General features: G+C 39.8%; 1 protein-coding gene and 1 long non-coding RNA gene across 2 annotated transcripts in view; one reads left to right on the plus strand and one right to left on the minus strand.

The window, feature by feature from the left end:
- The window catches only part of LOC140065734 (uncharacterized), a 53,130-nt gene extending 31,521 nt beyond the window's left edge, over positions 1-21,609 (minus strand). The window contains exon 1 of the long non-coding RNA XR_011848034.1: positions 21,510-21,609. This is a non-coding gene — a long non-coding RNA (uncharacterized lncRNA). The remainder of the gene's footprint in view (positions 1-21,509) is intronic.
- Positions 2,686-15,467, plus strand: LOC140065732 (nicotinamide N-methyltransferase-like). Its single transcript, XM_072113306.1, has 3 exons — positions 2,686-2,836; positions 9,129-9,336; positions 13,650-15,467. Exons 1-3 carry the CDS (start codon positions 2,686-2,688, stop codon positions 14,062-14,064), a joined length of 774 nt encoding a protein of 257 aa, XP_071969407.1. The 3' UTR covers positions 14,065-15,467.
- Positions 21,610-24,372: the final 2,763 nt, after the last annotated feature.

Raw genomic sequence — 24,372 nt, forward strand, 5'->3', positions numbered from 1 at the left:
CGCTTTACAAATCATAGGAAACAAATACAAATGTAATGTAACAGAGCACAACATTTGTATGGAACAACAGGAGTGAGGTCCCTGCTCGCCAGAGCTTACGGTTTATGAAGATGATGGGGTAACACGAGGTAAAAGAATTTTTAATGGTCAAGCCATTCTTCTTAGGGAATAGAACAAAATATAATAAATGGAATTGCTCTTGCTTGAACCACTCAGCCGTCACCAGGTCCAGGGTGAATGGGACTGCATAGAAGTCTGGTGCCTGTTGGTTGCTGGATAACAGATGGGAGGACGACACAGGATGGGTTAGTAGAAGAGTTAAAACTTCATGCAGTTAATGAGTGTTATAGGCTTGCCTAAAGAAATGGGTTTTAAGAGCACGTTTGAAACTTTGGAGGTTAGGTATTAGTCTGATAGTCCGAGGCAGAGCATTCCATAGAATTGGTGCAGCTCTAGAGAAGTCTTGGAGACGCGAGTGGGAGGTCCGCACTAGGGTAGAGGTTGATCTAAGATCACTGGCGGATCTAAGAGCACGGGTTGGGCGATAGACTGAGATAAGAGAGGAGAGGTAGGGGGGGTGCAGCATTATACAGAGCTTTATGGATGAGGGTTATTATTTTAAACTGTATTCGAAAGGAGACTGGCAGCCAGAGCAGCGACTGGCATGAACTGTAGGCATACATGGTCCCCTTATCAAACGAGCTGTGTCAGGCAGAATTTTGGGTTGTTTTCATGGCTTCCATGTTAACTTTGTCGCCACCCTGCTGTGTAATCCACAAAATATACTGGCAAACTTTTATCATGTACCGATATTATTTGAGCGCTTCTTGCTCACCTCCTTTGGTTCCTCTCTGCCACCCATTGGTTTGAAGCCTGAGTCCATTTAGGGTATGTCGCCATGCCACTCTCTAGCCTGCCGCTGCTGCCGCTGCCTCTGCATGAAGTCCCCTATAGTGTCAGGGTCAATTATTGGATGTTTTAGATGCTATCTAGCTTCATTCTGTCACTCTGTCATGGCCATGCTGTTGCCCATAATTTTGGCATAATGGTGCGATTAAGCAGCCTCAGAGGCATCCATGCATGCTGCCCCTGCTGTTTCCTGTCCATTTCCGTGGTGTTTCCATCCTTTTCTGAGGTTCCCAGGTGTTTGGCCAAGCTTCCCTGTGCAGAGCCTTGGTCCCCTTGAAAAATGCTCGAGTCTCCCATTGACTTCAATGGGGCTCGTTATTCGAGACGAGCACTCGAGCATCGGGAAAAGTTCGTCTCGAATAACGAGTACCCGAGCATTTTAGTGCTCGCTCATCTCTACATATAATGGAAGACACTTGCATACCGCCTTCTGAATTCCTGCTTAACACATGTATTATGCATCATTCACATTGCACCAATGGATGTCAGACACCTTTTTTGACTGCAGTCAAAATTAACAATGTGAAAAGTGCTCTGCACAAATGATTTTCTATGCCTTTCAGTTTAACATTTAATTTTAATAAATCTGTCACTTAAACTACTTCTCAGTGACTGTAGTTTGTAATGTACTGGATGGGAGGAGTTAGTCAACATGCTCCCAACCCTCAATTTCTTATAATTTCTTATATTTTCGCCTTCTTCATGAAAGGAAACCTACCACTTCGGATAGGGCTTATAAGCAGGACATGCCGTGCACCAGCTCAGGGTGAGCTGGTGCCGGCGCTTATCTTCGTTATGTTTTTAAAGCATTTAATCACTTTATTAATGTTTATATCGGAACAAGCTTCCCCGCACCGAAGTCCGCACTCGGCACACCATGCACGCTACCACTTTCTATTCAGGGGCACACACGGTCGCGCACATGGTGTTCCGAGCACGGACCTTGGTGCGGGGAAGCTAGTTCCGATACCAACATTAATAAAGTGATTAAATGCTTTAAAACTGTTTAAAAACATAACGAAGATAAGCGCCGGCACCAGCTCACCCTGAGCTGGTGCACGGCATGTCCTGCTTATAAGCCCTATCAGAAGTGGTAGATTTCCTTTAATTTCCTACACTCATGTTAAGGTGAATCTTCATTTCCCATATCCATCAATCTTTCTCTTGTCATCTTCCATTCTATCTTATTCGCACTACAGCCATTTTGTCTGCTTCAGATTTAGCTTCCTTACATATGAGTGAGGAAGTAGCCTTAAACTTGCAATAATCAGCATAATACAAGAACAAATAATGTATTGTAGACAATAAATGCATACCTGGGCTATCTGCCAATAGTAACAAGATGTAACTACTTTTATTCTGCAATGTCTAGAGATCAACTGGTTCCCTGTTCTTGACAACATGAATTAACTATAAGAAGTATACTGTCAGACAATAAAGCAGAAGTCTTTATTCCATTGTGTGTGTCTCTATTGATTTCTCTGTGCAGTGCACTGCTCTACTACTCCTCATACAGTTAAGGCTATAGGAAAGGATTATGATGGCAACAATAATAAAAAAGGAAAGAACATAAGAAAGCCTGATCCTAAAGGTCAAAGATAGAATGTAGGAAGGGGTTAACAAGTTGTTTTTTTGAAGATTATTCCATTTATGAAATTATGTTCCCATGACCGTCTCATGAGTACAAAAACTCATGATATTACAAGTAGTTCTTATCCCAAGTAACAATATAAATACATGAAGCACCAGTAAGTAGCTGTTCCACATAATTCGACAATGGATTCATCTAACTATAAGCTCTATCATATACATGGATGCGATTCCAGAGGAGTTTTAGAGAGTTATTGTTCAGATAAGCCTGATATGGTCTTCAGAGATGATACCTTGATATTTCCAATTGAAAATCTTAAAAGAACCTTCCAGTTGGGTACGTAACTTTATGTTCTTTGATCCATTAGCTCACAATTGTTCAATTTACTTAATAAAGTAAACTCGCTTTTTGAAATTTGAAAGAAGAGATGGAACAACAAATGTACCAGTATGAAAGCTAAAGAAAATAGGCTTTTATTTGAGGTATTGTTTACTTTTATAAATTTCACTATCTAGAAACACTTAACTAGAAATGTGTCCACCAATACCTTTTCTTTTGGGTAAAAAAATGTATAGATATTTGTGTCATTATCCACCCACAGTAGGCTGTCAAGGGGTTTCCGACCATGGCACAACATTGTTTTGGAGATGTCATCCAAATCTGAGGTTAGTAGTTTTCTGCCTTTTAGATATTGTTGAGTTCTGCATAAAATTGGTCACTAATGTCAGACTTGTAGCAGATTCAGCTAGTCAGTAAGGATCTGAGTCTTAAAAATCCACCACTATGAAAGTGATGACATATCTTATGCAAAGCTTATCAAAATTTGGAAGCATTAAAGACAGAAATGTATTATTTTGAAAGTTTAATAGAGCCTGTTGGAGCAATTTGAGCCACTAAACCAACTCCAAGTCCAGCACCTTTAGTTTCTATTAATGTCACTGGAAATGTCGCAAAATGTCCTTTTCCAGCCGGTATCCCCCCCCCGGATTAGCACCTGCCAGTTGTACATTGTATGAGAAACCCGATGCCCTAGCATTCAAAAGTGGTGCTGAACCTGTGCCAGAGGTTGAACTCCGAGAATTCTATGTCGGCTATCTCCCAGACAAGGTTAGCTATTACAGGACTTCCTCAGACCCCATGATTCTTCCTGTTTAGGGGGCTCTACCTTATTTTAATAGTAATGGGGTCCTCAGGAAGCTGATACTATTCAAAGCTGTGGTGAACCGGGAGCAATAAGTTCAGTTGCTACACGTTAAATTTTTAGTTGGTTTAGAGTCACGTTTTCGGGACTTGATCTATACAAGGTTTGCCTTCAATGCCCTAGGGGCCATTAAAAATAATTTTAAAAATGTAAAAAGCTATAAAAATTGAAATATAAAACAATTATAAACCAAGAACAACACATTGAAATCCAGGTTTATGGGTAAGTAAACATCTAAGTCTATGTAACCATAAATCTGGATATTGAATTGGATACCAAAGACTACCCACCCACACTAATAAACTTATATAGCACAAATTACAAGCACCAGCATCACTATTAGTCCAAAATCCGAGCGTAAGCCAGTTTTACTGGATTATTGAAACATGTCAGGGGGCAATTTACTTTTCTAAATTTTAGACAGCAGCTCCCAGATATTGTCACCAACTAGCTAGACAGCCAAGAACCAATCAGTCCTGTAGTGCAGGAAGATGCACTAGAATAGCTTGTTTCAATTATAATAGAAAAAGAATCATAATTCTGTATACCAGCACTGAAGTACAATACTCATATATTTCTGGTTTGCAAAAGCCGATCCAGGATTTTTCCAAGATCTACAGCAGCCTATATTGAGCTATAATGAGACATATATGCAGTGCACTGACAGAATGTGGAGTATCAAAGATACTAGCTGATATGTTGGTGTTTATGAAAACTGTAATTTTAATACACCTTAGTACATATAATAAAGATTCTTTTTACTCATATTATCATAAAAAGTTACCTTTTACTACTGTCCAGATAAAGGTACAACAGATTACTTCTGTATTTTAATATAATAGTGATGAATAAACTACATACAGGCCGCACAGTTTGCTACATATATGCAAATTAGCACCAATGGATATTAAGCAGATACAGTATCAATCTCCATGATCTGTGAAGCTAAAGGGGTTTCTACTCTCCAGAATCAATACTGAAAACTAACTGTATGGCATCACTAAACCTCAGATAGTCCAGTGATGGGTATTGCAACTTTTTAAAGAGAAATTAATTATTTAACTGCTTAATAACTCCCTGTGGGAAGACAGTTGTAGCAAACAATTTTTTTTAATATATACACTGAAAAGCAAAATTAGAGAACAAATGTATGATCACTTGATTTCTTTCAGAAATAATGCAGTGTTTATTGATCAACATTTGATGGATTTTTTGTAAGGGTTCACAATGCCACTAGAACAGTGTTTTACAAAATTACCAAAGTATATCAACAAAATAAAGAGTATCATAATTAGAGAACAGCAATGGCTGTAGCATAGAGGAAGATTTTAATTACATTTTCTGAAGTTTACCACAGTCGCCAATCAGAAGGAAGTGTACAGGCTTTTGCTATGAATGACTTCGGCACATCTGTGGCCACAGGACATCACTAGCCTCTCACACTGTTTTGCTACATTCCCAACACAAGTGAAGTTAAGAGTCTTCCTCTTTGTCACAACACAACAAGTATTAGGAATTTCACTATTCATCTTGAGTAGTACATTAGAGTTTTGTATCATGTGGATGCTAATTTAAAACTGGTTTCCTGGAGCGTGGCGCAACTTGAAGGGCCGCAGCTGGACTTCAGCATTTTACTGGTTTTGGTCGGGCCTAAGATTATTTTGAGTTCCTTCTCTCAGGCTGTAGTGTTTGGGCGTGGAGCTATCTAAGTCTAACAATTTTTTGTATATTTTGAGGTCACCTTTGGGTAGGGTGAAAAGGTGGTCAAAATTTCTTCAAACCATGTTAGTTCCCTATGAAATGGTTCTATCTTTTGTAAATTTTTAAAGTTTGCTTGGATTTGGGAGTACTATAGGAGTTGAAGACTGGAAAACTGTTGTTGAAGGTTGGTGAAGCAGGGTAGCGGTTCTTCTTGTAAGATATCGCAGACTTGCTTGTCAGCTAGTAATTTTTGGGCCGGGGGCCAGTATGATGATTGGGCATCTTTGAGGCCTAATAGATCACTTAACTTTTTGATTGCGGATGGAGGTTTCCCTAGGACAGTGATTTTAAAGGTGTTCTACCATGTGAAGAAAACTAAGAGGATTGGTGTATTTTTTAGTTATGTCTTGTTTTAGTAGAACCTGGGTTAATGATTTGCCATGTTGAACCTTCTACTCAACATGAACAAAGTGTTGTGGTGTTTGGCCCAGTCTCTGATTCTGGTAAGTTTGAAGGCCTCCATTTTTCAGTGGACGTGTCATTACAGAGTATGCCAGTATATGGCCTTTTTTGTTCAAGATAAAGGAGTGTGCAGCTCTTCTCATGGTGATAAAGAAGGAGTTAGGTAAATTTGGGTACTAACATCATTTTGTATATGTTGACGTGCCCCATCCAGGATATATAGGCAATTTTCCAGTTTTTTATTGTGTCTATGACTGAGGTCTGTAAAGGTTTTAAGGTAAGGTCATACCACTGTGTATGGGTAAAAAAAAATTATATTTACATTTAATAAAGATATTGGGCGATAACTGCCGCATTGTGTCAGGTCTTTACCCTGAGCCTGGAGGGATTGCTTTAAAAGTATTGTAGTATGCTAATGTTTTCTGTTTCAAGGAACTGTTTTACCCATTTTGCTGTCTGACAGGGGGCATTGTCCTTCATGAAAATTGTTGGCTTAACAATACAAATGAAGTAACCATGTGTTGTTGAAAAGCTGCCTAATGTTTTCGGTCAGAGGTTGTTCACCTGCAACTGGGCCCGGGACTAGAAAGGGCCCGCATCTGCAGGGCAGCAGATGAGGGCTCAAGGGAAGGGATAGACAATCAATTCTATGTCTTTATGACACACATAGAATTGATTATCAGAGTAACACAGGCAGAGACAAGTCCCCCGCTCTACCTGTGTACACTGTATTCCCTGCCTGTGGCGTGATGACATCAACCCGCCATCGCATAATACAGAGTGTGCAGGCAGAGTATGGGGATGAATAAGAAGATGTGGGGAATTCTACTTGACAGGATATACTTGGGGGGGGGGCTAGAAGTATATTATAAAGAGGGGTAATGGCTCTAAGACACTATATTTTAAGGGGGAAAATGGGTCCTGGAAAGTACTTTATAAGGGTGGGGGGATAATGGTTCCTGGACAGTATATTATAAGGAGGGAGGGGGTAATGGGTCTTGGATAGTATATTATAAGTGTGGTGGATAATGGGCACCTGGACAGTATATTTTTAGGGTAAGAATTGGCACCCGAACAGTATTTCATAAGGGTGGATGGCCTCCTGGCTAGAATATTATTGTGGGGGCACTCCTGGATGGTATATTAATAAGCGGCTCCAAGACAATATATTATAGGGGGGTGGAGGCCTGGACATTATATTACAGTTGTACCTAAAGGTTTACATACCTGTCATGGCTGCTCCTGCGACACACATTTTGGCTTGCAGGTGTGCCCTGTGTAGTGGTCCGGCACCTGCATTCCCGCCTCATAGGGCACACGTGCCTGCTCTGTGAGATTTCAGGGCCAGCGCAGTGCTAATTGGGACTGGCTGGCCACTGCCTGTTAAATAACTGGCCTCTTCCTATAACCCTTTACTGATCTTTGCTCCTCATAGCCTTATAGAAAGCTGTCTTCTGTGATTTTTGTGTATTATCCATTGTGACCTGCTACATTACTGACCTCGATTCTCTGCCGCCTGCCTTGACCTTCTGTTACGTCCCTGACTCTGGTCCAGTGCCGCCTGTCCTGACCTTTCATCTGATCACTAATCTATTCTGCTTGCAGATTCTCAGAAGCCTGGGAACAGAGTGGTATATGTTCAAATATTGCACTCTCCCACCATAGAATAGATCAAAGAGACAAAGGGACAAGTGTGATAACTCTTTGTGCATTAAATGATAAAATACTTCTGTTCTTCCTAGTCATGTGATTAGACTCTCATCTGATATGGTGGATAAATAGACATATAGGGGCACATTTACTAAGAGATGGATTCGGACGGATTCGGAAAAACTGCGCTATTTAAAAAAAAAGAAGTGTTGCTTGACACACAATTACATGCACCAGGAATAGGATGGTGAACTCCGGCGGACCTCGGCGGACCTCGGCATAGCCACAACACCTGGTGGACGTTTGGCGCACAACCTTAGTCGGAGAACGCGCCACTGGATCGCGACAGGACCGGGTAAGTAAATGAGCCGCATATAGTCTGGTCACGGGTATCCTGGCAGCTTGTCCAACAAAATGTCCTGTCCTCCGTGTTCCAGGGTCACTGGTGGATGGTTTTCAACATCAAATTTCTACTGATGCACCAAAAATGTGTATGATGAGCGCTCGAAAGATACTCCGGACTCCTGATATTAAAATAAATATCAGACTTCATTAATAAAATTGCAACGTGTGTGTGTGTCCTATTGTAACCTTGCTAAGGAGATATTGGGGCACATTTACTTACCCGGTCCAGTCGCGATCCAGCGGCGGGTTCTCCGACGCTGATTCGGGTTCTGCCTCGATTCACTAAGGTCCGTGCGCCGATATTCACCATGTTTCGCTGCTGCGCCGAGGTCCGCCGAAGTTCACCTGCTTTTTTCTGGTGTATGTGAGTGCTTGATCTTGCGACACAAATGGCTTTTTAAATTCCGCGGTTTTTCCGAATCCTTCGGGTTGTCCGGATGCCACGCCCCCCAATTTCTGTTGCGCGAAAGTCGGCGCGATTGCGCCAAAAATCGATCGTGTGCGCCACAATCCCGTGAAATACAGCGCAAAGTGGAAATATTCGGGAAAAACCCGACTGATTCGCGACTGCGGACCCTTAGTAAATGTGTCCCATTGTTTTAATAATGTGATATTATACTGTAAGTGACTTTGGTATTTTTACGGGTGCAGTTTCAAGATGAGCTACATGGATCTGGTGAATTCTGTAGCAGTAAGTTGTGGCCAGAGAAGTTATCAAAGTTATGTAACTGATAGAGAAGAATTGTCATTTGTGTGGTGCTCACCAAGTTAAAGACCAGGACAGGTCAGAGGTAGAAGGAGAGAGATATGATTTACACAGTAAATTTATATCTGCCTAATAGCAGATCCGAAGTTCAATACATTTTTGGCATTATAATTATGTGCAATATATTTCCAGCTGGTATATATTTCTGTATGTGGCATAATCATTACTGCAATATTATTAGTATTATACAGGTATGTGGGTATCGGTGTAGGTATATATATTTATGTACACCTGTATTTGAGTGTTTATTTTGTATTTACATTTTCATTCTGTGCTTTAGAATGAAGGTGATGCACTAGGTGTCAACTGCTAGATGCGTCGCTTCACTTGTGTGCCAGCAATAGACATGTGCAGAACTTTTCTCTGAGCCATGGTGACAGCGCAGTACATGTACAGTGCTTGTAGTGGGGTTAATATTTTTCATGTTTAATTTTTTCCTACAGGTCATATCAGAGGAGATATTTTACTGGACCTTAGTGCAGGTTCCGTGATTCATCTTCTGTACTCAGCCTGTGAGTTTTTCAAACACATCATAGTCCTAAAGCTAAATGACAGATGCATCCTGGAGCTGAAGAGATGGGTGGACACTCGTACAGGAGCATTTCACTGGGGCCATGCTGCACAACTTCATGCAGATAAAGAAGGAAAAAGGTGAAGTTTTTGAGGAAATGTTAGAAGAAATCCCTTTCCTGCTGTCAGTGATATTACTGTGCAATGATGTAAAAGCATTTATAGAAAATATTAAAGCAATGGCTTCTATAATAATTCCAACATATTCTGTGCTACACAGAGCTTGCCAAATTAGTTCCTATACCAGTAAGTTGTTGTAGTGTGGGAGGAAACCCATGCAAACACGGAGAGCATTTAAACTCTTTGCAGATGTTGACCTGGATGGGACTTGAAAACAGGATCCCAGCCCTGCAAAGCTGTAGTGCTAACCACTGAGCCACCATGGCTTCTCTCAGTTTTCTTAAAGTGAACCTGTCACCAGGGATGTATTTTTTAGCCGATGATAGGTTCCAATAGCCGATGCTAGGCTTATTCTGAATGCTTCCACTACTTTATGAAACTTTATTTCATATTACCTGGCACCCACAAAGAAGCATGTGTGGAAGAATGCATGAGGAGGAAGACACAGACTCAGCTGGCCCCCAACCAAACACTGCTGGTAGGGATCCAGGTAACATGCAATTACATTTTTACACTTGTGGCAATATTCATAAATCTGACAGAGGTATTGTTTAAAATCAGCATATAATAGGCTATTGGAACCTGTCACCAACTAAAAATGTCATTCCTGGTGACATTTGTTTTCTGTTACTAAATAAACAAACAATCTCATAACTATACTGTAAATGTAACAATTTACCTTCTAAAGCACATTGTGTAATAGTTAACATATATTAATAGATTTTTGTACTATGTAATATCAAGTTTAGCAGTAAAAAGTAAATCATTTTCTCTATGTATCGACAACTCTAAAAACATATTCTTTATTGGTTACTATAATAATAAATACTAGGAGCGTTTTTATGCAAACACATAAGATTCTATCTAATTTTTTAAAACTTTACATTTTATTTTTATCTTTATATGCAAACTCAAATTTATTCTAATTTTTTTTACCCTATCTCTGAATTTTTATATATATCAATTTGGTATTTGTGTTCTTTATGTGTATTTTAGTCCCTCAATGTACTTGATAAAGGGACCCATGAGTCCCGAAAAGCGTTGCTTCCTAGAGATTAGTAAATAAAGCTGAAATTCATCCATGTCCATTGAGGTGTGTGCTGTGTCCTTCAAATAACCACTTTTCTGCGTTTCCATTGTCCCAAAACTGTAAGGCAATTGTATTTTGTTATTTAAGGTGTAAGCAACCCTTACATTCTATAAAGCCCTAATTTGATGTGACATTTCTCCATTATTTAAGACAATACTACCAGATGAGTGCTTCCTTTGTTTTGTCATTTTGCCATTTATCTGATTCCTGGAGACAGGTTTGGTTTAATTAGTGCTAATCTGGACAAGATCAAACATCTACTGACATTTACCAAAAGGAGTAAGATTTCTAAACCAAGCCCAATTACATGCTGGTGTGTGCCCCCTCTCTCAGGATCTGTTCTTCATTTATCTGCTTAATCCCTAGGCGCACCACGAACAGAGCCGGTACCAGAAGCAGCGGCTGTCAGCTGTCTATCACAGCTGACACCGCGCTGTAACACCTTGTTAACCCCTTACACGCCGCGGTCAAGCATGACCGCGGCGTGTAAGGGTGTTGCTGCTGTGGATCGGATTCCCCGTGCCGCTTACCGGGGGATCCGATCCTCTTCTGGGCAGCTCCGAGGACTGGCATGTGCCCCTGAGCTGCCCGGTCTCCATGGCCTTCCAGGTCTGACTTTAAACTGTCTGAGCATGCTCAAGCTTGCTCAGACAGTTTACACTGCTCTACAATAAAATAGCATTGTAGAGCAGTGTATTGAACTTAAACCAGTGATCAGAGCATCACTGGTTTAAGTTCAAGTATGTATAAGTAAAAATATGCAAAAACACTTAACACTACACATTATAATACATAAAAACTAAATACATAAAAATATAAGCCCCTAAAATGTAACTTTCCCATAAAAAAACTTAATAAAGTGTAAAAAACATAAAAACACAAAAAAAACCTGCATATTTGTTATTGCCGCGTTCGTAACAATCTGCATAATAAAACAGAATTGTTACTGGACCCGCACGGTAAACGCCGGAGGAAAAAAACTCAAAAAACTTTCTGAAAAAGATAATTTTTAATTAATACCCTATAAAAAATGCTATAAAAAGTGATTTAAAAAATTGTATGCATTCTAAAATAAGCCCACTAAAAAGAACAACTGTTCTTGCAAAAAATAAGCCCCTAACCAGATTTGTCAGCCGAAAAATAAAAAAGTTATGCATATGAAAAGATGGTGATGCTAAAATGAATAAGATTTTCTCCAAATTAGTTTTTATTCAGTACAATTGAATAAAATACACAAAACCCCCACATATTTGGTATCCCTGCGTCCGTAGCAATCTGTATAATAAAACAGAATCATTACTAGATCCGCAAAGTGAACCCCGTAAAAAACAACCTAAAAAAACTCTCTAAAAAAAAGATGATTTTTTATTAATTCCCTTTAAAAATGCTCTAAAAAGTGATTTTAAAAAGTTACGCAATCTAAAATAAGACCACTAAAAAGAGCTATCATTCTTACAAAAAATAAGCCCTTAAACAGATTTGTGAGGTGAAAAATAAAAAAGTTATGCATATGAAAGACGGTGATGCTAAAATTAACAACAATTTTGCCAAATTACTTTTTATTCAGTAAAAATGTGAAAAAATAAAAAATATATATAAATGAAGTATTTTCATAATCGTGGCGACCCATAGAATAAAAATAATATACTATTTTCATGGTATGGTTAACGGCCAAAAAAAAAACACACAATTTTTCCTAAAAATTGATGATTTTCATTTCCTCCACCAACAAAGAGTTAATTAAATCTCACCAATTAGCTATAGATGCCCCAAAATTATGTACCAGAAAAGTGCATCTCATGTGGCAAAAGAAATAAGCCCCTATAGGTGCACAATAAAAAAAAGAAAAAAATTATAGCCTGTACAATGTGACATAGCAAATCTGATTTGGATGGCGCCTCCTTCCCTCTTATGCCCGGCCGTGCGCCCATACAGCAGGTTACCACCACATATGGGGTATCCATGTACTCGGGAGAAATTGGGTATCAAACTTTGTGGAGCCTTTTTTCATTTAATCCATTGTAAATGTTTAATTTTCCACCCAAAATGAGTGTATTGTGAAAAAATATTACAATTTGCAGACTGCACCTCCATTTTGTTTTAACCCCTATAAAACACATAAAGGGTTAACAAACTTCTTAAAAGTGGTTTTTCATACGTTGAGGGGTGTAGTTTCCACAATGGGGTAATTTATGAGTCTTGCTATTATTTAGACCTCTCAGTGTCAATTAGAAATTGAGCAGGTCCATCTAAATACGGGTTTTGGTGATTTTACAAAAAATGTGAAAAATGATATCTAAATTCTGAGCCTCATAACATTCTAGTAAAATATTTGGAATCTTAAAAAACCATGCCAGCATAAAGCAGACATTTGGGAAATGTAAGTTATGAATTTATTTGGGTGCTTTGACTATCTGCATCAAAAGTAGAGAATTTAGAACATTGAAAATAAAGAATTTTTCAAAATTTTTGCCAAATTTTGTTTTTTTTCATAACTAAACGCAAAAGATTTCATTCAAATTTTTAAACTAATTTGAAGTACAATGTGTCCCGAGAAAACAATCTCAAAATCCCCTGGATATCTCATAGCGTTCCCACGCTATAACCACTTATAGTGACACAGGGCAGATTTGAAAAATGGGGCCGCGTCCTTAAGGGCAAAATAGGCTGAGTCCCGTAGGGGTTAAACCCCAGTGTTTATTAAAAAAAAGCATGCAAATGAGCCCAATGTTACTTTTTGTGAGTAATAAATGCCACAAAAAGTAAAGAAAAACCAATGATAAGCGTCTCCTGACATTCTCATCTATAACAAGCTACTGTATATTATAATAGATTGGGGCTCATTTACTAAGGGTCGGGTATTCCGACGATTTCCAATCTGCACCGAATTCTGCCGGGATTTTGGCGCACGCGATCGGATTTCGGCACTGGACCTTAGTTAATTCCCGGCCGGACTGAATCAGCGTCGGAGAACACACCGCTGGATTGCGACTGGACCAGGTAAGTAAATGTGCCCCATTGTTTTGAATGGCTATAATATAAGCTTAAAACTTAACCAACCAGCCTTTTCTCAATTCAAATAGCACTATTCATCATTACTACAAAACAACTACTGAGCTTTCATGCTTTCCTATTATTGTTGACTGGTTGGTGATCACATTTTCAATTTTCTCATTTCTTTCAGTGATAAGTTAGAAGTAAAAGTGAGATCTGCGCTGCAACATGTTGTGAAATTTGACCTTGAGAAAGAAAATATGACGGAGCCGATAGATTTACCACCAGCCGATTGTATCATCAGTGGTTGGCTCCTGGATGTGATCTGCAAAGACCAAGAAGATTACATCAAATATCTCAGGAAGTTCTCAAAGCTGCTAAAACCTGGAGGGAACCTCATATTAATTGGATGTTTAGAAGCGACATATTATACAGTGGGGAAAGATAAGATGCATGTTTTCAGATATAATGAGGAGTTTGCCAGGAAAGTTCTAGTTGGAGAAGGTTTCGTTATTGATCGCTGTGAGGTTAAAGAGAGAACAAATATCAGTGATCTCACTGATTATAAGGCCCTCATATTCATTGCAGCTCACAAGGAGAAGTAGGTCTAAGTGAGTATTCAATTAAAGGCATACTTTACATTTCAAATACTAATCAATGTATCTCTTCAGTAGAAGGTTTCCATGTATACTAGTGTAAACGATGTTAGATGCAGACTTATATAATATTAAGACTAGAGCTTGTTATTAGACATGAGAAGGATTGCTTTTTAAGTTTGTGTCCTGGGGTGAGGTGTGTCCTCTGTAACTTTTACTCAGTTTACTAATTAAATTTGCTCTCTTTAAACCAGTCCTCAACACCAATTCTCCAGAATTTCACACCTTGGAGGATTTATTTCTGTTTTTCTTTAAAGTGTACTGATATACTACTGTATGACAAAATAATAAGTAATTGCATCATACAGTTAAGTCTGAACGGGTTGTCATATTGTATAAAGGTCCCCCACAAGACATAGAAACACTCGATACACATACTTTTTTAATCACATATCTTTATACACAATTTTGATATAGTATACCAAAAAAGAGACATTTTTTAGGGGTGGAGTGCAGCGCCAACACTATACACCTCTAAAAAAATTGTGTACAAAGCTTACCTACAATCTATATAAAAAATAATAATAAATCGATCCCAAACACAGTGGTAGAAATTGTAAACACTTCTTAAATCCAAATCCTATTAAAATTTACACATGGATCAATACAACACATATGGAAGAGCAAAAACACAGAAAAAATGTATTACACAATGCCTGGGTGTGAATGAGTTACTAAACTCCCACTGAACATGTAAAGTGCTGGGTACACAATACAGGATTATCATGTTAGTGGACAGTAATCAAGGAAATGCTGTATAACGTAAAGCACTATAAATAGTACCTATTCCTGGTTGTGAGCCAGGAAGTCAAGAGATGACAAAAGACAGCAGACAAAAAACTAGCAGGGGAGCATGTACAGGCAGTCCCCGGGTTACATACAAGATAGGGTCTGGAGGTTTGTTCTTAAGTTGAATTTGTATGTAAGTCGAAACTGTATATTTTATAATGGAAGTTCTAGACAATTTTTTTTCTTTTGCCCCAGTGACAATTGGAGTTTCTAAATTTTTGGTGTAATTGGACCAAGAATTATCAATAAAGCTTCATTACAGACATCTTACAGCTGATCATTGCAGTCTGGGACTATAGTAAAGCATCCAGAGAGCTTCACCAGAGATCACAGTGGGCAGAGGGGTCCGTCTGTAACTATGGGTTGTCTGTAAATCGGGGACCGCCTGTATAAATAAGTACCAACCACAGACAAGGAAACGCGCCCCCGACACATGTTTCGCCAATAATGGCTTCTTCCCCCCTCCAAGTGGAAAGGTGATTATCCCTTTAAGCAACTCACATGATTTGAATTGAAAGGAAAATCTACTTGGAGAGTTCAAAATTTGACAATAAATGTAAACATTTATGCTGGATTAAAGGAGAAAAAAAATCTCAAAATTTGTTGTGCAGTTTCTCTCATGATTGGCAATACTCCATTGGTGGCTGTTGTAGGGCGGGCAGTATAGTGCAGAAAGGAAGGAGCTTAATTTTGCTTTTGGACTAATTTAATACTGCATTTCTTATACCTGGTTAGATGCGTATCACTTAGAATCCCACAGGAATATTGGAAACGTGTACAAAATTTGATTTATAAATTTATATGGACAGGCAAGGCGTCGCGGATGCAGAGGAAGATAATGAATACTTTGACAGAGAAAGGTGGGATGGGAGTCCCTGATATTTTATTACCGTATATACTTGAGTATAAGCCGACCCGAGTATAAGCCGAGACCCCTAATTTTACCACCAAAACTGGAAAAACCTATTGACTCGAGTATAAGCCGAGGGTGTAGAATACAGCCAGCCTGCCCGCTGTAGTATACAGCCAGCCTGCCCCTGTAGTATACAGCCAGCCTGCCCCCTGTAGTATACAGCCAGCCTGCCCCCTGTAGCATACAGCCTGCCCCCAAGTAGTATATAGCCTGCCCCCAAGTAGTATACAGCCTGCCCCCATGTAGTATACAGCCTGCCCCCATGTAGTATACAGCCTGCCCCAATAGTAGTATACAGCCTGCCCCAATAGTAGTATACAGCCTGCCCCAATAGTAGTATACAGCCTGCCCCCATGTAGTATACAGCCTGCCCCAATAGCAGTATACAGCCTGCCCCCATGTAGTATACAGCCTGCCCCAATAGTAGTATACAGCCTGCACCAATAGTAGTATACAGCCTGCCCCAATAGTAGTATACAGCCTGCCCCCATGTAGTATACAGCCTGCCCCTAGTATGCCAAGTGAATAAAAAAAAAAAAACTTAATACTCACCTTCCGACGATACTCACCTTTGATGCTTGGCACGGCTCCCGGTCCTCGGCGGTGGCTCCCGGTCCTGGCAGCGGCTTCCGAACCTCGGTGGCAGCTCCTCTCTTCTTTCTTCACTGGCATCTCCCGGTCTCTTTGCTTACGTCGCTAGCCAGCAGTCGCGTCCATGCGATCTGCGGGAGGGCGCACACTATGATGCGGCAGTGTCGCCGCCGATGACGTCATCAGCGGCGACAGCCCCGCATCATAGTGTGCGCCCGTCGGCAGATCGCATGGACGCGACTGCCGGCTAGCGAAGTAAGTAAAGAGCCCGGGAGCGGCCAGTGAAGAAAGAAGAGAGGAGCCGAGCCGCTGCCGAGAATCGGTAGCTGCCGCTGAGGATCCGGACACCAGAGGGTGAGTATTATTATTTTTTTTCCTTAGTTGACTCGTGTATAAGCCGAGGTGAGGTTTTTCAGCACATTTTTTGTACTGAAAATCTCGGCTTATACACGAGTATATACAGTATATCATAAAGCAGTTATTATTGAGCAGATGAAGTGTTTTTGGGATAACAAATGTAATAATTCTTGGACCAAAATAGAAGACGCAGAAATTGGTCCATTCATGGTAAAAGGGGCTATTATATTAAAATATATAGCCTCATTAAGGATGGAACCTTTCCTAAGAACCACAAGGGACCTTTTTCACATTTGGAATAAAAAAAAACTAAAGAGAATCTGCGTATACATATTAAGCTTGGAGAAATTACATTGGAATTTTTGAAGGAGATAGGTCTAAACTTACATCTGCTATGGTGGAATAAATTAGGGATCAGGACATTAGAAGATATAATTGTAAATGGTGCACTGATCCCATAATTTGCAGAGATGAGCTGTTGTTTAATAAATTGCTCCTGCAATATCTAGGGCTTAAGAACTGGATTATAAAATCTAAATTATTGCAAAGAGCAAATGAAGCATTAGTAGAATGCTCTAAGTTTAATACATTTTTTTTATGGGGACCACACATCTAAGGGAGGCATCTCGACTGTCTATGAGGATCTTCGACGTCTTGGGTCTCAAAAAAACTGGGTTACATGATAAACTGGGAGAAGGATCTGGGTCAATCATTTACACTCACCAAGTGGCAGCAAGCTCATATAAGATATATCATTGTACAAACCACATCGAGACTCTTCGTAAATTACAAACAAGATGGTACATTTCACCATCAACACTGGCTAAATTTTCCGTGCTAGAAAGCGATAGTTGTTGGCGTTGTAAAGAGAAGGGAGCAAATCTAGCTCACGTATGGTGGAAGTGTGCTAGTATTAAGCCCTTGTAGGAGGAGGCCCAGAAACTGATTAAAGAGATCTGGAACTTAGAGACTGAGGTAAGCCCGGAACTTACTCTCCTGAATTTGAATATGGAGGTAATCCTGCCAGAATTTAGTTGGACTGTAGTAAGAATATTAGCAGAAGTAAGAAAGACCATAGCTCTTCATTGGAAGGATGCCAAGTGCCCAGATGGGAAAGTAATCCTGAAGAATTTTAAGCATGAGAAAGCCATATTGAAAACTACCAATTTTGATGGTAAATGGGAGAAATGGGTAACATTTGCAGCAAACAATGATATACCCTTGTAAACATAAGCTGTTAGTTTAACCTTTTCTTTTATTGATTTTTTATTTATTTTTTCTCTCTTCCTTTTTTCCGTTCTATTCTTTTTCTTTCTTTGGTGTCTTTTTTTCTTAGTTTTTTAGTGTTACAACCTTAATTCTCAGGCTTAAATAGGGAATAGACATATTTATGTCTTTAAAGATCTGTATATAATTGTGATTGACAATACAAGATTGCTATAAGATGTACCAGGCCCTATTTTTTTAAAAAACATATTTCAAAACTTCCCCAGGTGATTTTGCGAAAAAACATGTTGCTCTTTAACCCCTCTTTAACCGGGTCCTGGTGCAGGAGAGGGCACAAGGACTGAGCCCTCTCCATAGCCGTATGGGTGCAGCCATCTTGCCGATGATCGTCGCTCACCATGACGTCATCGGGGAGCAGGGATCCGTCGCCATGGCAGCCTCAGGTCTTCTGAAGACATGAGGCGGACTCATGTTAACCATATCATTGCAGTGTGCTATCAGCACATTGTAATGAGTGAGGAGGAAAATCCCCATATACTGCCATACTGTAGTATGGCAGCATATGTTAGGATCGATCAGACAGCCTAGGGTTAAAGTACCCTAGGGAGTCTGAAAAATAGTAAAAATAATAAACACATTAGGTATCACAGCGTCCGAATATGCCCTATCTATTAAAATATATACTCGAGTATAAGCCATGTTTTTCAGCAAAAAAAAATGTGCTGAAAACCCAAACTCGGCTTATACTCGGCTTATACTGGGGTCGGCTTATACTCGAGTATATATGGTATGATCCCTTGAAAAAGACCAGCTGCGGGTTGAAACGCGCATCGGGGCTGAAAGCTAGGTAATAGACTGTCCCCCTGTCCTCCAAACTTGTGCTATTTTTTGCCTCTTTGGCATGTACCTTATACATTGTGTGTGAGGACTGTTTATTATTCGGTCATCCTTGGGTCTATTGTATTCCATGCATTTACGCCGCTTAAGCTTTTATATGTATATTTATGCTTGACTTATTTTCTGTATCTTTTTCTTCTGGCCGCTATAATCTATGGTATATTATTTTTGTAACTCTTCTACATACGTTTGGGTGGACCTATTACCTGGCTTGGATTTTTTCCTTCTGAGATTATTTCGTTCTGTATTTCATCTGTTTCTGTATTTCATCTGTTTTGCATATTTGATTTAAATTTTTCACATATAATAAAGATTACTATTTATATCACTATTTTTTGTAAAGCCTTGTCTCTTGGTTCCCCTTTTGCTATTTTTTGGTATTCTTTGCTATATTCTAAGAGGGTATTTGGCTCCTCTGGTGTTTATTTTTGTCACATGACATATTTATGGTGTTATGTTTTGTTCATTTTCTTAGTTTTATGTTTATTAGTCTGAAAAATAGTAAAAGTAAAAATAAAAAAAAGTTAAAAAAAATTATAATAAAAAAACTTTAAAATTCAAATGACCCCCCCCTTTCCCTAGAACTGATATAAATATTAATAAAAGGAAAAAATCACAAACACATTAGGTATCATCACATTCGAAAATGCCCGATCTATCAAAATATAACAACGTTTTTTACACTGCATTTAACCCTTGAATGGAAAATAGCGCCCAAAGTCGAAATTGGCACTTTTTTGCCATTTTAAAAATAGAAAGAATTCTATAAAAAGTGATCAAAAGGTAGCACAGTCCAAAAAATTATAGCAATGAAACTTCATCAAAATTTTCAAAAAATGACACCATCCACAGCTCTGTAAACCGAAGTATGAAAAAGTTATTGGCACCAGAAGATGGCAAAATTAAAAAAAGGTTTTGTACTGGAGGTTTTAATTTTTGTAAATGTATTAAAACATTATAAAACATATACAAATGTAGTATCCCCGTAATCGTACCGACCCAAAGAATAAAGTAGATATGTCTTTTAGGGCGCATAGGGAAAGCTGTAAAATTCAAGCTGTTAAAAAATGCATGTGTTAAAAAGTGCATCTGTTTTTGAAAGGTTTTACTAATTATCTTAATTAAAACTGGTCAAAAACGGATGCATTTTCACATGCGTTTTTGGACAGACTGCTTAAAAACGGACCAAAAACGGGTTCAAAATGCCAGGTGTGGCATCACCCTAAAAGTCAAATTGGAAAATATAGCTACCACTGAGTGAAGTTTTTCAAAAACAGGCAGCACTCCAAAATAGTGGTGAAATCGATGGGGGTGTCTTTATTCCATATGCATATGGAATAAAGACACCCCCATCGATTTCACCACTATTTTGGAGTGCTGCCTGTTTTTGAAAAACTATATTTGAAGACGCTCTAGCCAGAGGGTCAAGGACGTTGCACCCACCCAGGATTGCTGTGCTGCTCTGAACTTTCCATTATTTTACCACTGAGTGAAGGGATTAACCATTTATTCAGATCCTGGACCCCGCCCTAGCAGCTGACTGGACAGCACCTGCTTCACTTAACTCAAAGCTGAGAACAACACTAAACTGCTGAATGATGCACCCAACTTTCCAGGGATCAGATACTGCAAGGTAGCTCCCAGCAAGGCAGCGCTGGTTGTGGCTCCAAGCTCTGAACTTAGCAGCCAGAGTCTGTTCTGGCACTATTTTAGAGTTTTTCACTGGTGCACTTTACAATCTATAATTTTTATTTTCTTATGAATATAGTTATATGAGGGCTTATTTTTTGCAGGGGAAAATTTTTAGGGCTTATTTTTTGCAGGGGAATTTTTTAGTGACAATATTTTTTGTAGCAATAGATTTTTGATTCAATTTTATTAATGCTTACTCATAAAAAGACCTGCAAATAGTGTAAATATCACGTCTAGTTATACTATGTTACATAACACCTGTAGTCATTATGGGGTGTCAAGGAATACCAGGTCAAGGAGAAATGGCATAACTGTCCTTTCCCTTTACAGCTTTGTCAGGATAAAAGAAACAAGTTGGTAGAGGTCAGCTTCACTTTACAGCTAGATAATTCTGGAAATAAGAAGGGCAGACCTACACTAAGAGCACACTCGTTTGTGTTATTATTGCACAATATGAGTATTACTATGAACCTCCTGTAAAATAAAGGGTTAATAAGTTGTTATTCCCTTTTTCATTCTGGGAAACTTTCTTGGATTGATTTTGTGCTAGGAGGCAGTGATCATCTGAGAAATCATGGGGTATAATATAATATAATAACGCTTCTGGTTATGTGCATTATATTAACATTATAATAAAGTTAAACATATGACAATGAACTGTGTGATTTCCTTCAGGCCATAATTATTACTTGCCTGTTTCTTAGCAGTCCTTGCCACGTTGCTCTCTCTGTCAATGTTCTTGGCTCCAAAAACGACTTCTAATTATGTGCTTAATGTTTATTATTGTAATGAAGGTAAATATTTTGCATAGAATTTTTCCTTTAGGATACATTACAATGTTAAAAATATCAAAGTAACTACAATGTGTATGGAAAAACCTAAGTGCTTAGTAACTCACATCTTATCAAATTATCTAAAGTCAGCTCACCTTTTTCTGTGGATGGATTAGAAGACTTGTCCAAGCGTTGGATCACCTGGGCCTCTCACGCAGATATACACAATATAATTCACAGAGCAACAGATCCCGCATCAGACGTTTCTTCTTATAAAAGTGGCAAATAATACAACCAGAGAAAAAAAGGAAGTGTATAGACTAACGAAAAATATCCTCCAATGCAATATATCACATAGATATTTCTTTATTAAGATGTAAACGACACAGACAATTTAAAATAATTTAGAAAAACATACAAATGTGTATTTCTGTGTGCATAATTATCTACTATGCACAATCTCCAAGACCCAAGAAATGTCCCCTATAGACTACCTAGGTGCAAGAATGACTCTGAATCTAAGTTTCTACCTCATGTGCTGCATATACAGCAAAAAATCACAGTGGCATATCAGATGAATGCATAGGTAAAACAATGCATAGGTAATATAGAAATTGCTGCACCCGCATCCTACTACCTACGTTCATAGCCGCAGCTATTTAAATGCTGCTGGTTATTTTGGCAGTGACATTTAAAGAGTTAAAGCCCACAATTGGGGTCAGCACTGATTACGGCCGTTAACAGCAGTGGGCAGCAGTTGAGTGAACCAACACTCAACAACAACACTAGGGCATTTATTCAGGACAAGGATTCTGTGAGACATAGCCAGATTTGGAATAAATGGACTAAAGTCAGTACTGTCTTCTTTTCCCCTTTTTTTCCCCTCCCCCTCTTTTTTCTCGCCATGTGTCTATGATTGTTTTGTTAAAGACACGGCTGGGTTGGGAAAGTTGTTTATATGGATTATGTATTTTGGTTATGGCATATGTACAACTTGTTATTAAAAATTGATAAATTAAAAATGTATAAAAAATGAGCTCCATGTGGAATTTTAAAAAGTGTTATAACATTAGAAAATTGTCCAAAACTAATTCCGTTATGGAGACAGATGCCTGGGGGGCATGGCCTGATGCCGAGCTAGGAGGACGTGCGCCGCGTAGCTCCTGGGACCCAGCACCCTATCTTCCTCCCTAGGCAGCCATCCTCTACCTGTTCCCCCTCCAGCCTGTTCACCAGTGCCCCGGGTGCCTGCCTTCACCCAGCGGTGGGGATCTTGCAGTCACCGGCTCCGCGCCGCTCCCCCGCACTTCATCCATCTATTAAATCTTCAAATTTAGAAAGGTACTGTCTAAACCTACTAACCTGTCCAGCAACTGCGCAACCACAACCAGGCTTGGCGCTAGCTGTCAGACTAGGTAGATGGCGAACTCACCCTGCGGGCTAAGGTCCTGCCTAAAGCAGATAAACCGCCCTGGAAAGGGCGAACCCACTATCAGGGACCTAACTGATGGTCCTTGAGAGACCCTACAAGAAGACAGGAAAACCTACTTCGTCTGGCAGCTGCTGGATGGTGGAGCGGACAGGTAACCAGAATACAGATATAGGTCAGTGTTCACACTGGTAACAGAAACCAACACTAGACAGACAGGAAGGTGGGGTAACACTAGGAGAAAAACGACACTGAGGGACAACAACGAATACAGACAGACAAGCGGAGTCATAAACAAGATGGCGGCAAAGGTACAGACTCGTATAGCAAATAGATTGGTCAGTAGGCAAAGCAGAGGTCAATACACAGAATAGCAAGAAACACAATGGCAAGAGCACTAGATACACTGAAGACTGCAATAACCAGCACCAAATGAAGGGGCTAAGCAGAATATAAGGCAGTAATGTACACTACCTCCAGCACTAACTGGCTCAGCCGTCCATCACTCAAACCGCAGCTGCAGGCAAAACAATTACAGAGACACACCCAGCTTTCCCAGGATCAGAAATGAAGCTGTCAATCACAGGCAGCTCTGGGTGTGGTTTTCCAGCAAGAAGCCTGAAACCTGATCCCATCAGTACAATTTGCGAGTTCTGACAGATACATTACATTCATATCACACTGCACCCCACATAACATCTATGTCAATCTGCACCCTAAATTACATCCATGTCACACTGCACCCTCACATTACATCCAAGTCACCTTGCAACCCACATTACATCCATGTCACATTGCACCCCATATTACTTCCATGTCACCCTGCACCCCCACATTACATCCATGTCACCCTGCCTCCCACATTACATCCATGTCACCCTGCCTCCCACATTATATCCATATCACGCTGCACCTCACATTACATCCACATAATGCTGCACCTCACATTACATCCACATAACGCTGCACCCCATATTCTCCCCCTGCACCCCCACATTACATCAATGTCACCTTGCACCCCCACATTTCATCCATGTCACCATGCCCCCCATATTACATGCATATCATGCTGGACCCCACATTACATCCATATCACTCTGCACCCCATATTCTCCCCCTTGACCCTCACAGTAAATCCATGTCAAACTGTACAGCATCCTACATTTTCCCATTGCACCCCCACATCAAATCCATATCACACTGCAACCCACATGCTCCCTCTACACCCCCACTTCACATTCATGTCACACCGTATTCTACCCCACATTCTCCTCCTGCACCCCACATCCCCCACCTTGCTCAGGCAGATTTTGCATCAGACTAACCTGGATCTTCCTGTGCTGCTCCTCCCACCCAAAAGTCACATTATCATGACCTCATCTCATGTCCTTTTCCATGTACTGCAGCTAACATAAAGTTATCTTATGTATATGTGACATGTTAGTGCTGCTCCTCCCCCTCTTTTTTCTGACGTGATCTGACTGTGGGACCCCTCATCTTCTGTGTCGCCTCTCATCTCCCTTTTCTTAATTTTGCCCCTTGTATCTCTCCCTAATTTTGTATCCCCTCACCCCCTCTTATTGTGGGTT

The sequence above is a fragment of the Engystomops pustulosus genome, chromosome 6, assembly GCF_040894005.1.
Source record: "Engystomops pustulosus chromosome 6, aEngPut4.maternal, whole genome shotgun sequence".
Lineage (NCBI taxonomy): Eukaryota > Metazoa > Chordata > Amphibia > Anura > Leptodactylidae > Engystomops > Engystomops pustulosus.